The following is an 18564-nucleotide window of genomic DNA, read 5'->3' as shown; positions in this document are numbered from 1 at the left end:
ACCATGTGCAGTTCGATCCAACTTGAGAGATAGGATAGCTTAGATCTTTAATTATAGTCGCAGTATTATTTTATTGCAAATTATTTGTTTATTATTTGATACAATTCTAACAGATGGCGCTGTATTAAAAGTATCAACGTTTCACATAAGCTATCTATCTTTCACATCAGTTCTCCTACAGTGTCCAGATTTTTTCAAAAACCTTAGCCACATCAACGCTTGGCCGAGTCTGCTAGTGTCTTATAAAATAAACAAAATATTATTATATTGTAGAAAATTAAGTCAACATAATATTAGTTATTAGTCATGCTTACGTAATATTTGAACGGCCCCTAAGAAAAAAAATATTAATTAGATTGAATGACATCTAACATAAATACCAAGTTTCTTGTATAGATAAACAATTTTAATATGGTTAATACATATTTAATACTCTATTTGCAGCATCCCAAATGGTAGCACCGTCTATGGACATCTATTCTTTTGGTATGTGTGCGCTGGAGACAGCGGCTTTGGAGATCCAAGGCAACGGGGACTCCGGCAGCCACGTCACAGAAGAACACGTCGCTCGAACTGTTGAATCCTTAGAAGAGACGCGTCAGAAAGACTTTATTTACAGGTACGGTGTGGATTGTTCAAGTTGCCAAATAACGTATACGCGTGTACGTAGACTGATACTCTCGTATATGTAAACTGACATTGACATGTAAAAAAAAACTACAATATTTTGAGTTTCTTTTTCACTTTTCAACTAATATATCTTAACATACAATAATGTATAAAAAATGTTACTGACATTATTTATTGTATTTTTTATTGTTAGTTTTCTCTTACATTAAATTATATAATATAATGCAATGCTGGGAAGGAATATTTCCAAGTTAAGGAAAAACACTTCCGGTTGTCAGTATCATATATTCTCGTAACTACTTTTTGCTTTAGCATCATTTAATGTAATGATGACACATTTCAGATGTATCCAGAAAGATCCCGCAAAGCGACCTACGGCTCGTGAGCTGCTGTTCCACCCGCTGTTGTTCGAGGTGCACTCGCTTAAGCTTCTGGCAGCGCATACATTGGTCAATACGAGTGGTAAGTGAAGAAGTGATAAGTGAAGTGATCGGAGAAAATCATTTCTCCGATAAAATCTTAGACGAGAACCAATTGTACATATACATTTTATATTTTATACAATACTAGCCAATCCGGCGGAAGATGTCGTCTACGGCCGTATTATATACAGAAAAAATCTAATAATGTAAATCATTCTCGACTCCACTTAAACACACAATTTTTTTTTAATCAATATCTGCACAGCCATTTAGGAGTTTAATAACATGAACAGAAAACTTATATTTATAAATACCAGCTGTTAATTTGCTGTATAAATAAATTACCTAGATACCGACTGCAGAGCCATCTGCCGGAATGATTTGTGAATTTAAACCATCCACGGCGCCACCTAATCGCCTGCAAAACAATTCATTCAAATCAGTCCAGCCGTTTAATTATTCTTTAGGATATGTGTACGCGTATACACGTATTTTGCATAAAAATTATAATATATTGGTAGCATTTAAAACAATCTATTACTATCTACTAACTACCAACTACTTGTAAGGTAGTAGTACTAGTAAAAATTACTACATGCTGTTATCGAATAAAATTAAACTTAAATAATTCTTAGAAACAACAATAAATCCACTTGTCTGTGGTTCCAGCAAACATATCAGAGACAATAACGGACGAGGTTTGTGGCAGCGGTGGAGCTCTGGCCTGGTGTGTGAGAGACGGAGAGCGAAGGGAGTTGGACGCTCGGGATTTACCACCACATGCCGAGAAACTTGAGAAGTTCGTTGAGGATGTCAAGTGAGTGTATCTGGATCGAAGGACCAAAATTTATTTGAATTGGGAGTCTGTGATAAAAAATCTTTTTTGAATTTCATATTGATTAGCAGACTGGTTTTGATCGATAACAAATTCTAGTATTGTATATGTATTACGTATGCCGGTTTTAATGCAATTTATAAATCCCCTTCCCACCTTCCTCTTATCAGATAAAGTAAGCAAAGATCTCAAAAAATAGTACATAAACGTATTAATTTACTGTGGGAATCCTCTAAAATGCATTTCGTATTCAAGCATAGACAATGTGCGGGTAGTATGTGAAAAAAGTAAATAATTACTGTTGACGTAATCATCAAATAAGTAAATCAACGACCCCCTCCCGCCTGCTTACCTTTTACTTGGCCCCAGTGATGGTTTATTTATACTTAATGGGTTTTAATATAAAATATGGCAAAGGAATTCTATCAGCATCAATTGTTTAAAATATGTCCCATACTATTATTATGTTACATCGTTACCCTATGATTCAGTGCTGAGTTCGGTGAAAATTTGTTGTCCTTATCACCCTTGTGTACTTGATAATAATATTTAAAAAAATTATGTTAATTATGTATCCCTATTTTTGGCATACAATTGATGATAAAAAATATAATAATTTGTAGATACGGCATTTATCCGTTAACTGCTTACGGGTGGTGGTCCGGTGGGCGTCGCGCCGCTGGCGGCGGAAGGTCGCGAACGGCGACAGAGAGCGCTCCAACGCCGCCAGAGCCACGCGCTCGAGACCGTGAAACGCGACGAGTCGTCAACATGATGTGCTCCCTTAAGCCACAGCCACACCATCCCGACGCTGATGTTGCTGACTTGCTGGTAAGTTGAAATTTACAGTGTGTGTGGACGCTGTATAACCGAAATACATCAGCGGTAATTTTGGGGGGGGGGGGATGCTTGATGATTCGCGAGGGGGATGTTTAAGTCATGGGCATGTGCCCCCTTCGGGTGGTGTTACGGTTCGCACCCTACTGATAAAGGGCGGTACGGGGGGGGGGGGCTATGTAGCCCTTGGTGGGGGCTGCTTCGAAATACAGTTATACAGCGTCGGACGGTCATACGCCTTCCATCGTACCGGACATCCGTCCCATAGGAGTACACTTTGACACTGCGTATACAATTGTGCACGTTCATGTGACTAAATTACTTTCGTGTCGTGTCTTTGAAATATATTATTTGGAAATGGTCATAAATAATTACTGATTTATATTCCAACACAAAGACGACTTGACCAAAAACTTTATTGATGATAATTATGAACGAGCCGCAAAGTAAAGAGTTTAATGTAAAAATGTATATTGCAGATGACCATTCTATTGCGCATGGACGACAAGATGAACCGTCAGCTCACGTGCGCCGTTTCACGCCGTGACTCTGCGCATGCGCTCGCCCACGATCTCGTGCAACTTGGCTTCATACATGAGGTATGTAATGTATGAATATATGATGTAATACGACATTACATCACCTTTTAGATTTCAATAGATTATAGTTATCTATTTTGGTAGGTAGGTAAAATTGTTTATGGTATAATGATTAGTTTTTGCTCTATTACAAAGATTTAATATAAATATAACCGTAAAGAAATGGATATGGAGTATTCATCATTAATGTAGTAATGCAGTGCTGGATTTGTGGCTTCATCGTGATATTCTGATCCTTGTGATTATAGGTTCGATCCCTGGCTCTGCACTTATGGACTTTCTCTGTATTTACCACTCGTTCGGGGAAAGAAAACATCTTTAGGAAACCGGTATTAGATACTAAAATTCAAAAATGTGTGTCAGGCACAGAACTTTTAGAAACTATCATGAAACAAATACAAAAATCTTAGGCATTAACCTTAACGCACACGCGAGCTTTCTGGCATCGAGAGTGTCCATGGGCGGCGGTATCACTTAACATCAGGTGAGCCTCCTGCCCGTTTGCCCCCTGTTCTATAAAAAAAAAGATATCAAAGATCTATTCATCATACTTCGCGCTAAATATTGACTTTGATTTTTATTCTTGTGTTTTTAATTGTGATATTTACGTTCTAATACCAATTTACTATAAGTATGAGCTCCTAATAATCAATCTCTATATTATTTCAGGCGGACCGCGACAAAATCTGCCGGCTGATGGAGGAATCCTTCCGCAGCAGCTTCGGCACGGCTCCCCTGCCCCCCGGAGGTGCCCCTCCCCCGCCTCCTGCCGCTCTGCCCCACCGCGCCCCTCAACACGTCGCCAGCTAGTGTCCCCTTGCCGCGCGCCTGCTCTGCTGTCCCCTCCTTCTGCTGCTTTAATCCCCTTTCCAAGACTTGAATGTAAGTCCTTCAGTCCTACCGTAGTTGTTCTTGAACAACTGATTTCTATAGTTTTTTTGGAGCCATAAGACGCGCCTAATAGAATTTGTTTTAACAATTATAACAGTACTATTGCTACTTTTAGTATTAGTATAGGAAAATATTCTATCCCATAGAAGAATTCTTTGTACATAGGATATGTGCGTTAATTGTCAAATAGAACGTACTGTAGGCAAAATGGCGCGTCTTTACACAATTCATGTTTGAATTAGTTTTAAAAATAGCGAGTATTAAACTGAATTCAAACTTGAATTTCCGGATTGTTATACTGCTGACTGCTTTTTGTATGTTTGGGACTCAGTATACAGGCGCGCACTGAGCGCTGTGGAGTGTTATATAGGCAATAGAGCAACGAACTTTTAATATGCGTTTAGACTGAAATTTATAAATCGTAAAACAAATATGCGGAATTTTCTTAGTCAGGATTCGAATTAGTAGCATCTGGACTAAGCTACGAAATGGTAATTTTTACAGCTCATCACTTTATTACTTTTTTTTTAATGGCTTTAATTTGTGCCAACTGGGCACAAGGTACTTCGCCAGTGTCGTGTAAATGGAGAAGGCATTATTTGTAAAATAAGATCGAACTAAGTCATAGGGTGAACCGTCTAAAACGTCACCCAAAGTCACATCTAATCAAGACCTGTCATTTTTCTATTTGAAGTTTGACAGTGACAGTGCTCAATCGGAGCCTGACGTGAGACTGTTGGAGATTGAGCGGGTATGACAGCTGTCAAATCCAATACGTTTTTTAAATACGCTTTATAATTTTCAGTCTGAGTCCGTTGTGTATCCGATCAATTAGCACAGTCACAATGTTTACTGCATTTTAGAGATGTTATTGTGCGGTAATGGCACGTCTGCTAGTCGAATGAATCTAGGCCCGAGTGATTTGATACGCTTTTATAAGTCATTAATCCACAATTTGATGAGCAAAATGGCCAAGTAATCCACTCGACGACAGTTTAAAAAGGTCATTTTTCGTTCAAAACTTTTAACTTTTTTAAATTTAATAAGTGTGAGTACTCAGCTATCTGGGTCGGTCAAACCGCCATAAAAACGCGATGTTACTTCAAATTAACTATAAACGTTAAAGTCTACACAATTTGGGTTCAATTTCTGGGTACTATTTAGCTACACACTTACTACAAGGTTATAACTTACGAACAATTTTTTTTATACGATTTTAGGAAATTTGTTTTGAGTGGTTTAACATCATATTTTTAGAAATGGTATTTCAATTACAATTAAAACCGGCAACGCACTCGCGAGCCCTCTGGCATTGAGTGTCCATGGGCGGCGGTATCACTTAACATCGGGTGAGCCTCCGCCCGATTACCCCCTGTTCTATAAAAAATATTATGAATACAAAATGTAACCGTTTAAAAAATGCTGAAACATGCTTGATGCCATTTTGCATATCAAATTCCTAAAGTGGTCATTATGATGACGATAGGTGCACGTTAGACCTAAAACAATTAATATAGATATTACAATGTCGTGTCAGCAGCGTGTGTACTAATTCTGATGTTAGTATTACGCTACGTCAAAGACAAAGAGGCAAAGACTTTGAGTTTCGAACGTTTTGAATCAACGAATATTCAAGAGACATCACAATTAGCACCACTATGCGATAAATTTTAAGGAAAACTCCTCATTCTTAAAATTAAATCAGTCTTATTGTTCTCACTAAAATAAGGGACCGTTGAAGTAGTACGTAAGCAGAACTGAATTTATCCCCCCCACATCTTGTTAGCAAAAGTAAGAAAAACTCTCAAAAATACATAAACGATTTTTTTTGTTGGAATCCTCTAAATTGCAATTCGTTTTCAAGTATATATAATGTGTGGATAATATGTTATGAAGGAAATAATTCCTGTTTACGTAATCACTATAAAAGAAATTCAAAGAAAGACCCCCCCCCCCTCCCCTTTTAGTGCGTGCGTACTACTTGAACGGCCCCTCACTAGTCGATCTACGAATCGTCTCTTTCATATTGTATTTATGCTGAAAAGGGACGTATATATATTCAGTTGAGACACTATAAGACAGATATTTTTTTATATGGGGGTTAGTATTTAGATCTGTATGAATGTGTATAAATGAGATATTTAAACTATTTAAACGATAGCGTAGTGTAGGAAGGCTTCCTCTAGAGCTTTACGTAAGTAAATTGTAAGTATACGGAGATTGACGTACTCACTCGAAAGTATCATAATTTATTATTTATATATTTATCAATAAATTAACAAACCAATCATTCAGGCTTAGTTTCCGTCTGTTTCTTTTTCGACACTTATCGTTTCTGTTCGGTGTTTAAAAAGTTATAGGTGCTTGATAATTGCTTTTCTCGCTTCTCTTCCGAGCTCGGTGCCAAAGCAGGTGCCAATGTATTCTTATATACTTCCCTAATTTCTTAATGATCATTTTAATTAAATAAATCAAGTAATATATTCAAGAAATATTTTCCTTTGAGTTTACCAAAAGTGATAGATTTTATTTTATAACGTATTATCAACAATATAGCAGAGTGAGGCGACGTGTGCGTGATGTCTAGTTGTAGTGTAAACGAAAGACTGGCTAATGTTACGTAAGGTTTGGGGGCGCGCCTTGCTTGCCTTGGGTTAAATCAGAAAAAACCCTAGCAGACATTAGAATCTGGCCTAATAGCGTCAATAGGACTTAGAAATACCGATGGCAAGTAAGGCGACGCCTAATGGCAAGTATATAGCTAGTGAAGTGGCGAGCCCTATGTAAATAATCGCTTTTAGTCTAGAGTATATATAAATGAAAATACGTACCTATTTCGATAGCCGATGGTTCAATTTCTATGTAATCTTGCTTTAATCATTAAAGTTTTATTAGTCATCTGTTTATGCTACCATAAAATAGGTTTAGGCTCATCACCAACACTGTTCCGTCTCGGATTTTAAAATTGACGTAGAAAATCGTATGTTTATTCCTCATAGTCTACCATAGACAATGTGTTGCGTTATCTGCGTAAATATTGCGTGGTAGTACTACAGAGTATACACCGGTTTATAAGTCTAGACTTCTAAGTGTTTAGATTCTTTAATGCTTCATAGGTGTATACGCCGTGGTGCATTTGTTATTCGTTTTGTATTGTTGTATGTCGCGCCGGTCCAATTTAGGCAGCAACGCAAGTGCAATGGTATTGATAATGACTTACATGACTACACTATTAAGGGTCAGTTTCACAATGTCCGGATAAGTTCCAAATAAGCTATTTATTACTTATTGGTAGGTAATTGTTGCGTTTCACGACTGTCAGATAGCGCGATTCGTCATGAAAAGTGAAGTTACTTATTCGGAGCTTTTATCTTTCGAATAATTTACGTGTTGCATAGCTATATGGTACTTTATCCATACATTGCGAAACAGGCCCTTAGTGTCGTACATTTTTAAAGTAACTTCGTTTATGATATATTTAAAAAACTCCTGAATTGTATGTTTAGCTTATTTGTATGGCAGAATTAGTACCATTGTATTCGAGTCCGGACAGTCTAGCTCATAAGACCGCTTATATTTAAAACTGAATGGTTCCTTCATCACAACTGTTTATAATTTTTTATGGTGTTATATGTGCGAGTGTTAATGTGTACCGCGTTGTTGGATGTTATTATTTCATGGACACAATATTCACCATTGTATATGATTCGTGTTCCGTTTTTTTATTTTACCCAAAGAGAATGTGTTCATGTATAAAAAATTTTCATTTCTTTTTATATAACTTTTATTTGTAATATAACTATTTATTGGACCCAGAATTGCATTTGCACTATTTTAATTAAGCTCTCGTTGAATATAGGACCCGCAATTGTATTATTATATTATGCTCAAAGTGACGTCTAACCGGCAACGATCCTGTCGATCGAGTGATGTTTGCATACTATTAAAATAAAATGTCAATAAAATTGTATTTTAAAACTCTTTTGTTTTTTCTTGACTTATACCCATAGACTTAGTATATACTGGCGTATATATCTATTTTCTATCTTGCTAAATTTCCGTAAGGGATTTTCTTCTCCCTCGCTCGCTTTGTTGGTCTATACGCCAGTATATACTAAGTCTATGCTTATACCTTAGTTTTATACGGGGAGATTCTTCTGTAAGGAGAACTCAATTCTGTCCCAATTATTAAAGCTATATATATATTACTTAAAGGCAACTTGATTTTTATAATATCCAGCAACCCATGGGAATCAAAATGCCATTTGGATCGTAAGTGCAAATCCGGCTTATGAAAACATTAGTAAGCCATTATTCAACAAAGAAGAATTATTACGTACAAAGTTATTATGTGTACAATTGTGTAACAATTGTTTAGTATTTTTGTGAAGGTTCAAATAAAACACATATATAACTTAATCAATATATATTATCACAATAATTCGGGCATCACAAATGTCGACTACGCTTACAATAGAGTTACTCAATTATTCAAATAAGCGGCGGCTGACACGCATGTGCATAGGAAAATTTTTATTTGTGATGAAAGTGTACCTACCAGCCTTAGTATAAAAATTTATGTAGCTAAGATAAATTTAAAGACACCCCTGTCCAATGTTAATAGAACCTAATATAAAAATAGCACTGAAACGTTAAAAATATGTTATATAAAAAAGTATTTCCTTATAATAATATAACAATTATTGCGTTTAATAGGTTTATAAATAGACCACAGTAATCTAGCTAGCACCACGTCGTTTTTCATAATATTCATGCACATTCGCCTTCGAAATGGTATTAATAGTTCCGCTTGACTAACAATAACACTCCACTGTTACCACACGATATCTGCAGCAATTTGCTGAAGCAGATAATTAACTTATGTTATATATTATAGTTGCAGCTTATAGCCGGTACTGGTAGGGCAGCGTCGCCGGCTTCGGATCTATTTGTTCCTTTTCTTCTTCTTCAGGCACGTAGTAATGCAGCTCATATGCCGGCGATAGCTCCACCGTTGCGTTATTGTCGCAGTCCCCAGATGGTCGCGTCAACATCCGACTTAGGTAGGCCCGTGAAGATGCCACCTCCCGGCCATCGCCAGCGCTCCCGTGAATAATGCTGTTGTTATACAACATCGGAAGGCCTGATTTAAATCTTTCGCTATTCTGATTAAAATTGTGGACAAATCTTTGCAAGACGTCTTTGCGGAAATCATTGTCATAATCGTAATGTTCCGCCATATCCGGTTTGGGTTTCATTCTGTGAATTATGTCACTCACGGTGACACCTTGTGTTGGAATTTTTGTGTATGGATTGTAGTCTTCATTTATGTCTTCCTCATGATCCTTGGCGACAGCATTCAAGAAGTCCCGGTAGTGCTTGATGACATCTGCCGCTCTGTTGTAGCTGCCATCATCTGTGACAACCGTATAGCCATCTTTGGGGTCAGGTATTACGGGGGCTTGAGTCATAAACCCAGGCTTTTCATAATCAATAAATTCGGTGGTTGTTCTGTCGTTCGAATGTTTACTAGCAGGAGTAAACAATTGCCCCGTCCTATCATTCGGAATAGGGGACAAAGGTCTTGTGTATGAAACTGGTAAAACGTTTGTTGGCGGCTCGGTTTCGGTATAACCTCCCATTTTTTTATGGAAGTCTGTGTCGTAATCTCTAAACATACCCTTCTGTGTCGTTAAAGGTGGAAAATATTGCAGAGTAGGTTTTCTTTCGTAGTTGTTGTGATTCTCTGGTCTCGTGTTTGTTACTAGCCAAGTGGGAGGAGTCACGTATGCATCGGTTCTCATAGGAACTGTAAATTTCTTCAGATCTATTTTTGCCAATGTTAAGTAGTCCGCATCATCTTCCTCGGACGTATCGTAGTATTCGGCTGCATTAAATACTTTTTTCGGTTTCTCCGTTGTTGAATTTGTAATGGATTTAGAATAACTTAGCGATTCTGGCTCTGTGAAAGGAGCAACTGTACTTGTTGTAGTACCTTCTGTGGTTGAAATCATTGTTGTTGTTGTTGTAGAAGTAGGAAATTCGGAATCTTTTGTTTCTTTCGAGAAGCTTTCTTCATAGTCATTATAAAGAACATTACCGTAAGCATCAGTCTTTTTCTTCTTAGATTTTCTCATTTCAGCAATTTTCTCTAACCTTTCTCGCAAGTCAGGAACTTCACTTGTATTTTGCTTTTCCATCAAATTATTCCATTCCGTTTCCGTCTTATTCTTTAATACTTGAGTGAAAGGCTTCGAAGAATTCTTCGGTTTGAAAACGATTCCTAGCGAACTCAAGCTTTCATTTCGCCAACTATTATCATCGGGATCTCGCATGAAAGGTTTCGGTGGTTGCACTTCAATTTTTTTCAGCGGCTTGTAGTTAATACCAACAGGGTATAAAATTGTCGTTTTTAATCTGTCCAAGAAAGTCAAAGGCTTAACACTTAACTTTTCATCTTCTGGTTTTTGGTTTACTTCATATATTTTAACAGGAATTATGGATTGTTGTGTAGTAGTTACCTCATAATTATATTTTCTAAAGTTTTCCTCATAGTTATTAATCACTTCTTCTTTTAACAGTTCTTCTCTTCGATCATCTTCACGCTAAAATATACATTTTATTAGTTAAATTGTTACTTAATGAGTTATATTAATAAATATGATTTACTAAACATTTACTTACCATTTGAATAAATGCTTCAGTATTTTTCGTGTCTTTGTTTTTGGTTCCATATTTTTGCTCAATAGTAGTGGGATTAATAAAGTCAGTTGAATATTTTTCGGTTAAACCAGACTCCGTTGCCGTTTCTACTGTATTAATATACTGTTTCGCCTCATTTTGATTTAATTTACTATAATGCAAAGCTCCGTCTTTATTTCTTGAACTGGGTAAGCTTATTAATAAATTTGGAATTTTAAAGGGTTCGTAAGGGTCCAAAGCTTCCGTCGTGGTATCTATGTCGTTTAATTTTAAATCTGCTGAATAATTCACCGCTGCTATATTTGGAACGTCAACCGGTTTTGCTGTACTTATTTCATCAATAGTAGGGGAATGAGATTCGTTTTCCTCTTCTTCGTCAATGGTAGATAAATATTGCTTGATATATTCTAATGTCACTTGTTTGTCAGAACTAATATTTTCTTGTTTAATATCATCGTTGTTTGTAATATCAATAATATCTGACGTCGAATTGTTGCGCGTTATCGTTATTTCCTGATCAGATTCTTCATTTACCTCAGTCGTTTTTATTGGGTGATATTGAATTGTTTGATTTTCAACATAATCATTATTAGACGGTTTTTCTCCAGTGTGCGAATCCATTGCATTATTCTTAATGTTATTAAAGTTATTTTGCATTTCATTTAAATTTTGTGAGTTATATGTGTTATACTCTTTTATATAGCTAGGTTTGTTTTTATCCGTTCTGGGATCATTATATCTTCCTTTTATTTTATCTTTGTTATCTCTATCTTGTGATTTTAGTTGTGAAGATTCATCTTCATTATTATAATGTTTCGATGTATTACGTCCTCTATTCTTAGAATTATTATCTCGTGATTCTTCTGCATTATTTGAGGAGTGAGGTCTTCGCAACTCATTTCTTTCTTTTGGAATTTTATTTTCGGTGATTTTTCGTTGTTCCTTTTCACGGGAACGTGTCTTTTCGCCCGAACCTGTATACCATATATTTATTTCAGTAGTCGTTATATATTTACTATGTTCCATTTTCTTACGATTACCCTCTTCATCTAATTTGAGTTTTTCTTTTGATGACAAGTTGTCACTTTGAAATCCATTATTTGGGTTTCCTTTATTGTTTTCATATTGGTTCCATTCTGCTAATATTTCCTTTTCACTAACATTTGTTTGGTCTCTACTGACTTTAGTTTCGTTGTTATTCTCCGATTTATTTTGATAATTTTCACCGTTGGTATCCTTCTCAGTTGGTCGTAATGTTTTTTTATCGGAATCCTCCCTTGAATCTATTTCTTTTGAATATTCTTCTTTACTTTCTTTAGTATTGTTATTATCGGCCTTTCTATCCTTATTATTTCTGAATCTATAACGTGACCTTTCTTTACTCTTCTCTGCTGAGTTGTCTTCCTTTCCTCGATATCGTGATCCAAAACGCCAGCTTAACCTCCTGCCTTTAGGCTTGGATGTGTTATTTTCTTGTGAGTTTTCCTTTTTATCGTTGTTGTCTTCAAAAAGAGATTTCAAAGAAAAGTCTAAAAATCCACCTCGTTTGGATTCCACAGTAGCTATATTTGCCTTAGTGGGTGTGGTCGATTCATCTGTCGATACAGGATTACCAGTGTACGATTGATCCGTAACTCCAACCATTGATGTAGTATCATTTACAATGTCAGATTTAAAGAAAGATGATGGAAAAAGAAAATTTTTAAGTTGATTTAGCGACGGTTTATCTCCAGATTTAGAATCTTGGCGAGGCACACCTGTCTCGTCAGTAAGCATACCTTCTGTTTGGTCTCTGTCATTATTTAATTCACTATTCACTACTTTTCTATTAATTTCAGTATATTTCTTCCAAGATGGCGTTGATTTCGTTTCTTTATTTGTAGAGTTGAGCAAATGGCCATTGTATTTTTTGTTTTTCGAATGTTCATTGTCAGTAATTGTATCGGTCGTCTCTTTATTTTCACTCGGTTCAACATATTGTGTTGTGAACTCTATGTTTTGTGTAGTATCAATACTACTATCGACAGCTTGATCTTGAATCGATGTTATAAATTTAAAATCTTTAAAGTATATTTCAGAAGTTGGAATTAAGCCATCTGCCTTCGTTATCTCGATATCATTCGGTCTTCTTACATCATTTCTTACTTCCAAAACAATACTATCCTCAGGATGTAGATCATCATGAGTAATGTTAGTTTCTCGGCTAAGCGTAAACGAATTAACTGGTGCCTCGATGAAAGACAGCACAACAGCTAAACCAACTGCCAATAACCTGAAATATCCAATTAATCTAAGTTATTTTAATACGACTAATAATAGACAAGAATGCAGTTTTAACTAAAGTAGGTATTGAACATTGGCATAAAGTTATGCAACATTTGTTGAAGACTCTGTTGTTTTGCTGCTTTAGCTGGTCACGCACGGTTTTAAAAAAGGTCAAGTGAGAACATCACTGCCCGTATAATAAATTTTTCTATGATGTTCCAATATACAATTCATAATCGAATATAATTAAACAAACCAACCTATCGTGTCCCATCGTTGGACTGAATAAAAATATAACCATTGTTTTAATTAATCAAATCCATTGAGTTATGATTTCTTACACAATGTTTATAAAATAAGTATTTCAATAAACCGGAAATATAATACGTGTGATCATAATATTCCATTCAGAATATTTAAATTTATATAGGTAGGTACATATGACTGTAATGTCAACAATCAAATCTTTAGTGACAGTTAAAAAAACAAAATGATTATTTCAGTTGTTAGTTTAGTTGCTATTTTTGGCTTGTATTTTTATTATTGCTTTAATATTATTCATTTAACAATAGTTCATAAACACAACATCAATAAAGGTGTAACCTTCATAACGATAACTCATCCTTACTTGGATCTTCAAAATCAGTTTATCACTCCCTATATAGATTTATATAAACTACTAAAGACCATGCAAAATCATGCAAGATAATTTGTAATTAGTAAAGCCACAAAAAGTAGAGCATGCAATTCAATGATTATCTTTGTACCCAAATTGAATTTTATATTCCAGGGCAATCGAAGTCAGGCATCCAAGACGCACGAGTGCACGTAAATTTCTAATTAGGTTTATAATTATTAGCGTTTATACGCGTTAAATATAGTCCAATCCCTCAATAGTAAATATCGTCTCGTTTGGCAATCACCTTTATATTAATGTAGTAAACACTGTTATTACTTTGGAATGTATTGAGAATTAAACTAAAAAACCAAGAAAATTAAAAATTATTCGGAATAATAACAATTATCGAAAATATACTGTTAATTAAACAAAAATCAACATAATTGTATTATGTGATAATTCCAAGCATTTAAATTTTCTAATTCTTAATTACGTATAAGTATACAAAATTGGCGTTTAAACTTAAATTATATCCGTTGTGGAACGTAATACAAACAATATTTTATTTTTCATAAAATCAGGTTATTAATATATTGAATAAATAATAATAATAATAACCAAACACTAAAATGCACTAATTTACTAACTAGCTAACCCTAGCTCACCTGAAAGTGTGTGACATCTTTGTTAAACACTGCGTCAATAGGCGCACATTATAAGACACGCGTGCGCCGCGATAGCCCTATGATTACTGCAGCAATCGTGAATAAAGATTATTTTCAGTGAGTAACTTCCTTTCAACTTAACTCTTCACTATCAACAAATTCGGATATTAGCCTTCGGACAAGTGTTGTTTTCCCTCCGAAACATGACCGGATTTCGTTTATTACAAGTATACATTGACTGCTACAGGATGATACAAATTAATATCAATGTAATTATCAATATTCTTATTTGTAGCGTTTCCTTCTCATGCGTAAATAATAATTCGCTGAGCCCTTTTTTCGAAAGCCTGTCGTTGAAATGTAAAGTCAGGGAACTTGGAAATAAAAGATGCAATACTGTTTGACTGTATAGCATTGCTTTTCTAATAGAATTTTTGCTTAGTTATTTGTGACATTCCATGACATTTCCATAAAATATCTCATTTGACTGGCAAGCGTATTTTTGTACAATAAGTAAAAACTATTTTGCATATATATGCTGTAGATAAATAAATATGAAAAAAAGGATGAGACAATAAATCGTCACCAATTTTGACACGAATTTTTTAGTGCTGGTATTTTTGTTAAAACCGCCAGTTTCTAACGTTCCAAACCACATTTGAAGTCAAGTTAGAGTGCGTGGGGAGAGGGCGGGCATTTGGATAATGTCGGCATCGTAATTTTTTGGTATAATCTTCGAGCGACTTAATCTTGTAACTTTCATTACAAGATGGGTGCGACTGTATCATATATTTCATTATAGTTTTTAATTCTTAGTTAAGAAATCACATATAAATGCGGCTTATTAGTAATTTAGGAAATATGTCAACTTTCCGTCTTTCCCCAAAGAAAAATTACGGGGTAAGATAAATATAGAAAAGTTTCGATCTTACTGCGTTACCAAGGGTCATACAAAAGTTCAGTTATTCTCAAACTTTAACTGGCTACATAGGCAATAAACTCGAAACGTACTTAGCTGATATTTCCACAGGATTATGTTTACATTACCGAATATGCAAAGACCGGTGAATAAATTAAATTTCGATTCTTGTTCAAAGCCATGGAAAAAGGAAAAGGAAAGGTTTTCACATTTGGAGCAACCATAATTATTTATGAAATACCCATTGCTACCCTTTATAACCGATTGGAAAAAAAACGGAGTTTAAAGTATGTATTACATTGGGATAAGATTGATATATAAAAAATAGCCATATCTTTAACTAGTAAAGGTATTTTTCACTAAAGTTAGATGTCAGTTTTCAAGACACTAAAAGCTATGGACTTAATACCGTTGACGACATCTTATATTATTTTTTTCATCTTAAACTATTTTAGAAAAATTTTCAATCTTTCCCGTCACGTTTTCATGTATAACCTGTTTTGTAGGCGCATCTTTATTTTTTTATTTAATTATATTCTCTGCTTTGGAACCGATTTAACAATATGTTATTGAAATATCAATTAAATCGGCTAAAAGTTAAAATTAAATCTAAAACTATACTTTTATATAATAAAATAAAAGTATAGTTTTAACTTTTAGCTTTTCTCAACTCTGCTCATCTCATAAAATATACCTTTCAATCTTACCCCCACTCACGTTATTTCAAATAAACATTTTATTTGATTTTCGGCACAGTCCCTCTTTCTATATTTTATATTTTCTAATTTCCATGCCTGCCCTTCAGTTTTGACATAAGCTGATCACTCTGATGGTTAAGAGTTGACAATTGACTTTTTAGTTGTTTCACCAAAGCAATTGTAATTTGTAACGGATTTTCTGCGTTCAAAAATAATAATTTTAGATTGGGTGCATAAACTTCATTGCAACATAATTATAATCATTATAATATAATGGCGGAATTTAAGACTCCAGTTAAGAAATCAGTGACGCTGGTTGGAAACGATAAACGTGAAATTGCAATTCCGCCTTCGCCCTTCTTAAATCGCTTGGGCTATGGAACTGGTAATTTATCTTTAGTATTAAGTAGATATTGTAAAGCATTATACAACGATAACTAGTTTTAACGTTAGATTATTTACTTGATATTGCTTGTACAAAACGGGTTGTTATTGAAAAATATAACTGTATTTCAGGAGTTTCTGTTATGCAGTTAGTTCGGTCACCTAAAGCAGGAGAGATACGATCACCATGGGCTCTTAAAATGCTGAATAAGCGCGTAAAACCAAATAAAGTGTACATAGAAAGACTTCAAGCTGAAGCTGAGCTATTACAGAAAATGTCCCATCCAAATATTGTGGGGTTCCGAGCATTTAGTAAGACAAAGATTCTCTACCTGGGCATGGAAGCCTGTGACTTATCACTTGGTGATATGATTGAGAAGAGGGTTGAAGAAGGTGCTCATGCTTTTGCACCAAAATGCATTTTAAAGGTGTATTATTCAGACTCTAGTTAAGCTTTAACTAATCTATAATTCTTGATTTGATTCCCAGTAAAACAGTTTTTTTTATAATTATAAATGATCAGTGAAGTTTACCAAATATTAGCCCGAAGTCTATTACTGATTTACCTGCCATTGTCTTGTTAAAACAGTGGAGTGTAGATTATACTGATATGTATCAATTTTCTAAGGTTGCAGTTGATATTGGACATGCTCTGGACTATCTTCACACTAAAATTAACATTTTACATGGAGACATGAAGTCATATAATATATTGGTGAATGGAGACTTTGTTATATGCAAGTTGTGTGATTTTGGAGTGACTTTACCACTTGATGAAAATGGTATATTTGACAAGGATAAAACTGGGAAAGCTATATATTATGGTTTGTAATATTAACTAGTTTAAATAAAAATATCCATGTAGCCAAAAGATCTGACATACTGGCTAATGCATTCATCTCTTCCAACCATAGTCATGAGTTAAATTATTGAATTAAGGTTGTGTACATCTTAGCACTTTTCTAAATGCCAAGATGTAAGTTACCTAGCACATTGAAATTCCATTAGAATTATCGATGCCATTTCAGGCCAATAATTCAGATTTTTCATGGCTATGGATTATTATAAGTGAAGCCAAGTTTGCCCACCCTACAAATAGTTCTTAAAATTTCCAGGTACAGAAGCATGGAGTGCTCCTGAAGTACTGCATGGAGGTATTATCAGCAATAAGACTGATGTATGGTCTTTTGGTCTAACATTGTGGGAGATGATGTCCTTATTGCCACCCCACACCAACATAGAAGAGGACTTTGATGAAACTATGGGCAGCATAAATGACAGTTACATGGATAATGCTTATGAGATGTATGGTAGGTAGTACAAAGTTGGAACTTTAGATTTATTTCCATGATGGCGAACATTTTACATTGTTGTTGGTGGAAATAGTTTGATTTTAGCACTTAAAAATAGTTGTGTAATGTATAATATACATTTTGTATAAAATATTATAAATAAATTTCAAATACCAGCACAAAGTATAGGACTAATTTAGGTTTCGTAAATCTAGGAACCCGACCAGCTTTACCTGCAACAATATCAGTACAAGAGTACAGCGGACCAGTAGCACTATTTCAAGCAGCCACTGAATTAAAGAGCGAAGATAGGCCTTCAGCAGGCGAGTTGGCTGGTGCCGCAAAATCCATTTCTACTAGTAGCTAAGTAGTGATGAGTTAACATGATTAAGTTGTTTAATATCTTTGAGCACTATGTTGGTTGTATATACCTGCCAGGTATGCCGCTCAGGACCACTAGGTGGCCCTTTAAGCAGGCTATACCAAGTCATAAAAGCTAGCAACGAACTTGAGATCCTTCTGGCAGTGTAGTGTTTATGGGCGGTATCAGTTAATATCAGGTGTGCCTCCTGCTAGTTCCATAAAAAAGTTATAGTAAAACTGAGTTTATAGAAATAAAGCATATCATTGTTATGAATACTTAATAGACTAAATCACTGTATTTGCACTGATAAAAAAGACTACAGCGGTTATGTTATCTATGCAATGACTAATTTTAAATAAGTGGAGTTGTATGTATGAAACTATTAAAACATTATTTTTAAAACACTTATATTTAAGTAACATAAATAAAAATTTAACAACAT

General features: G+C 35.0%; 3 protein-coding genes across 3 annotated transcripts in view; 2 read left to right on the top strand and 1 right to left on the bottom strand.

Annotated features, from left to right (window-relative positions):
- LOC110999514 (nuclear receptor-binding protein homolog) overlaps positions 1 to 8195 on the top strand; it is a 28749-nt gene extending 20554 nt beyond the window's left edge. Inside the window, exons 5-10 of the mRNA XM_022268594.2 lie at positions 445 to 619; positions 974 to 1092; positions 1722 to 1869; positions 2511 to 2718; positions 3204 to 3323; positions 3993 to 8195. Coding sequence (XP_022124286.1) covers positions 445 to 619; positions 974 to 1092; positions 1722 to 1869; positions 2511 to 2718; positions 3204 to 3323; positions 3993 to 4133 — 911 coding nt within the window. The 3' untranslated portion in view covers positions 4134 to 8195. The remainder of the gene's footprint in view (positions 1 to 444; positions 620 to 973; positions 1093 to 1721; positions 1870 to 2510; positions 2719 to 3203; positions 3324 to 3992) is intronic.
- A 466-nt stretch (positions 8196 to 8661) lies between these two features.
- Positions 8662 to 13455, bottom strand: LOC110999519 (general transcriptional corepressor trfA-like). The gene is made up of 3 exons (XM_045629961.1): positions 13442 to 13455; positions 10899 to 13188; positions 8662 to 10819 (listed from the first exon to the last, which is right to left on the bottom strand). The coding sequence occupies exons 1-3, from the start codon at positions 13453 to 13455 to the stop codon at positions 9119 to 9121; spliced, it is 4005 nt and encodes a 1334-aa protein (XP_045485917.1). The 3' UTR covers positions 8662 to 9118.
- A 2781-nt stretch (positions 13456 to 16236) lies between these two features.
- On the top strand, positions 16237 to 18417 carry LOC110999516 (lymphokine-activated killer T-cell-originated protein kinase homolog). Its single transcript, XM_022268597.2, has 5 exons — positions 16237 to 16467; positions 16599 to 16894; positions 17095 to 17290; positions 17582 to 17776; positions 17974 to 18417. The coding sequence occupies exons 1-5, from the start codon at positions 16356 to 16358 to the stop codon at positions 18123 to 18125; spliced, it is 951 nt and encodes a 316-aa protein (XP_022124289.2). The 5' UTR covers positions 16237 to 16355; the 3' UTR covers positions 18126 to 18417.
- The last annotated feature ends 147 nt before the right edge of the window (positions 18418 to 18564 follow it).

This window comes from Pieris rapae, chromosome 11 (genome assembly GCF_905147795.1).
Source record: "Pieris rapae chromosome 11, ilPieRapa1.1, whole genome shotgun sequence".
Taxonomy (NCBI): domain Eukaryota; kingdom Metazoa; phylum Arthropoda; class Insecta; order Lepidoptera; family Pieridae; genus Pieris; species Pieris rapae.
The sequence above is the reverse complement of the archived record's forward strand: the minus strand, read 5'-3'. Positions and strand labels throughout refer to the sequence as shown.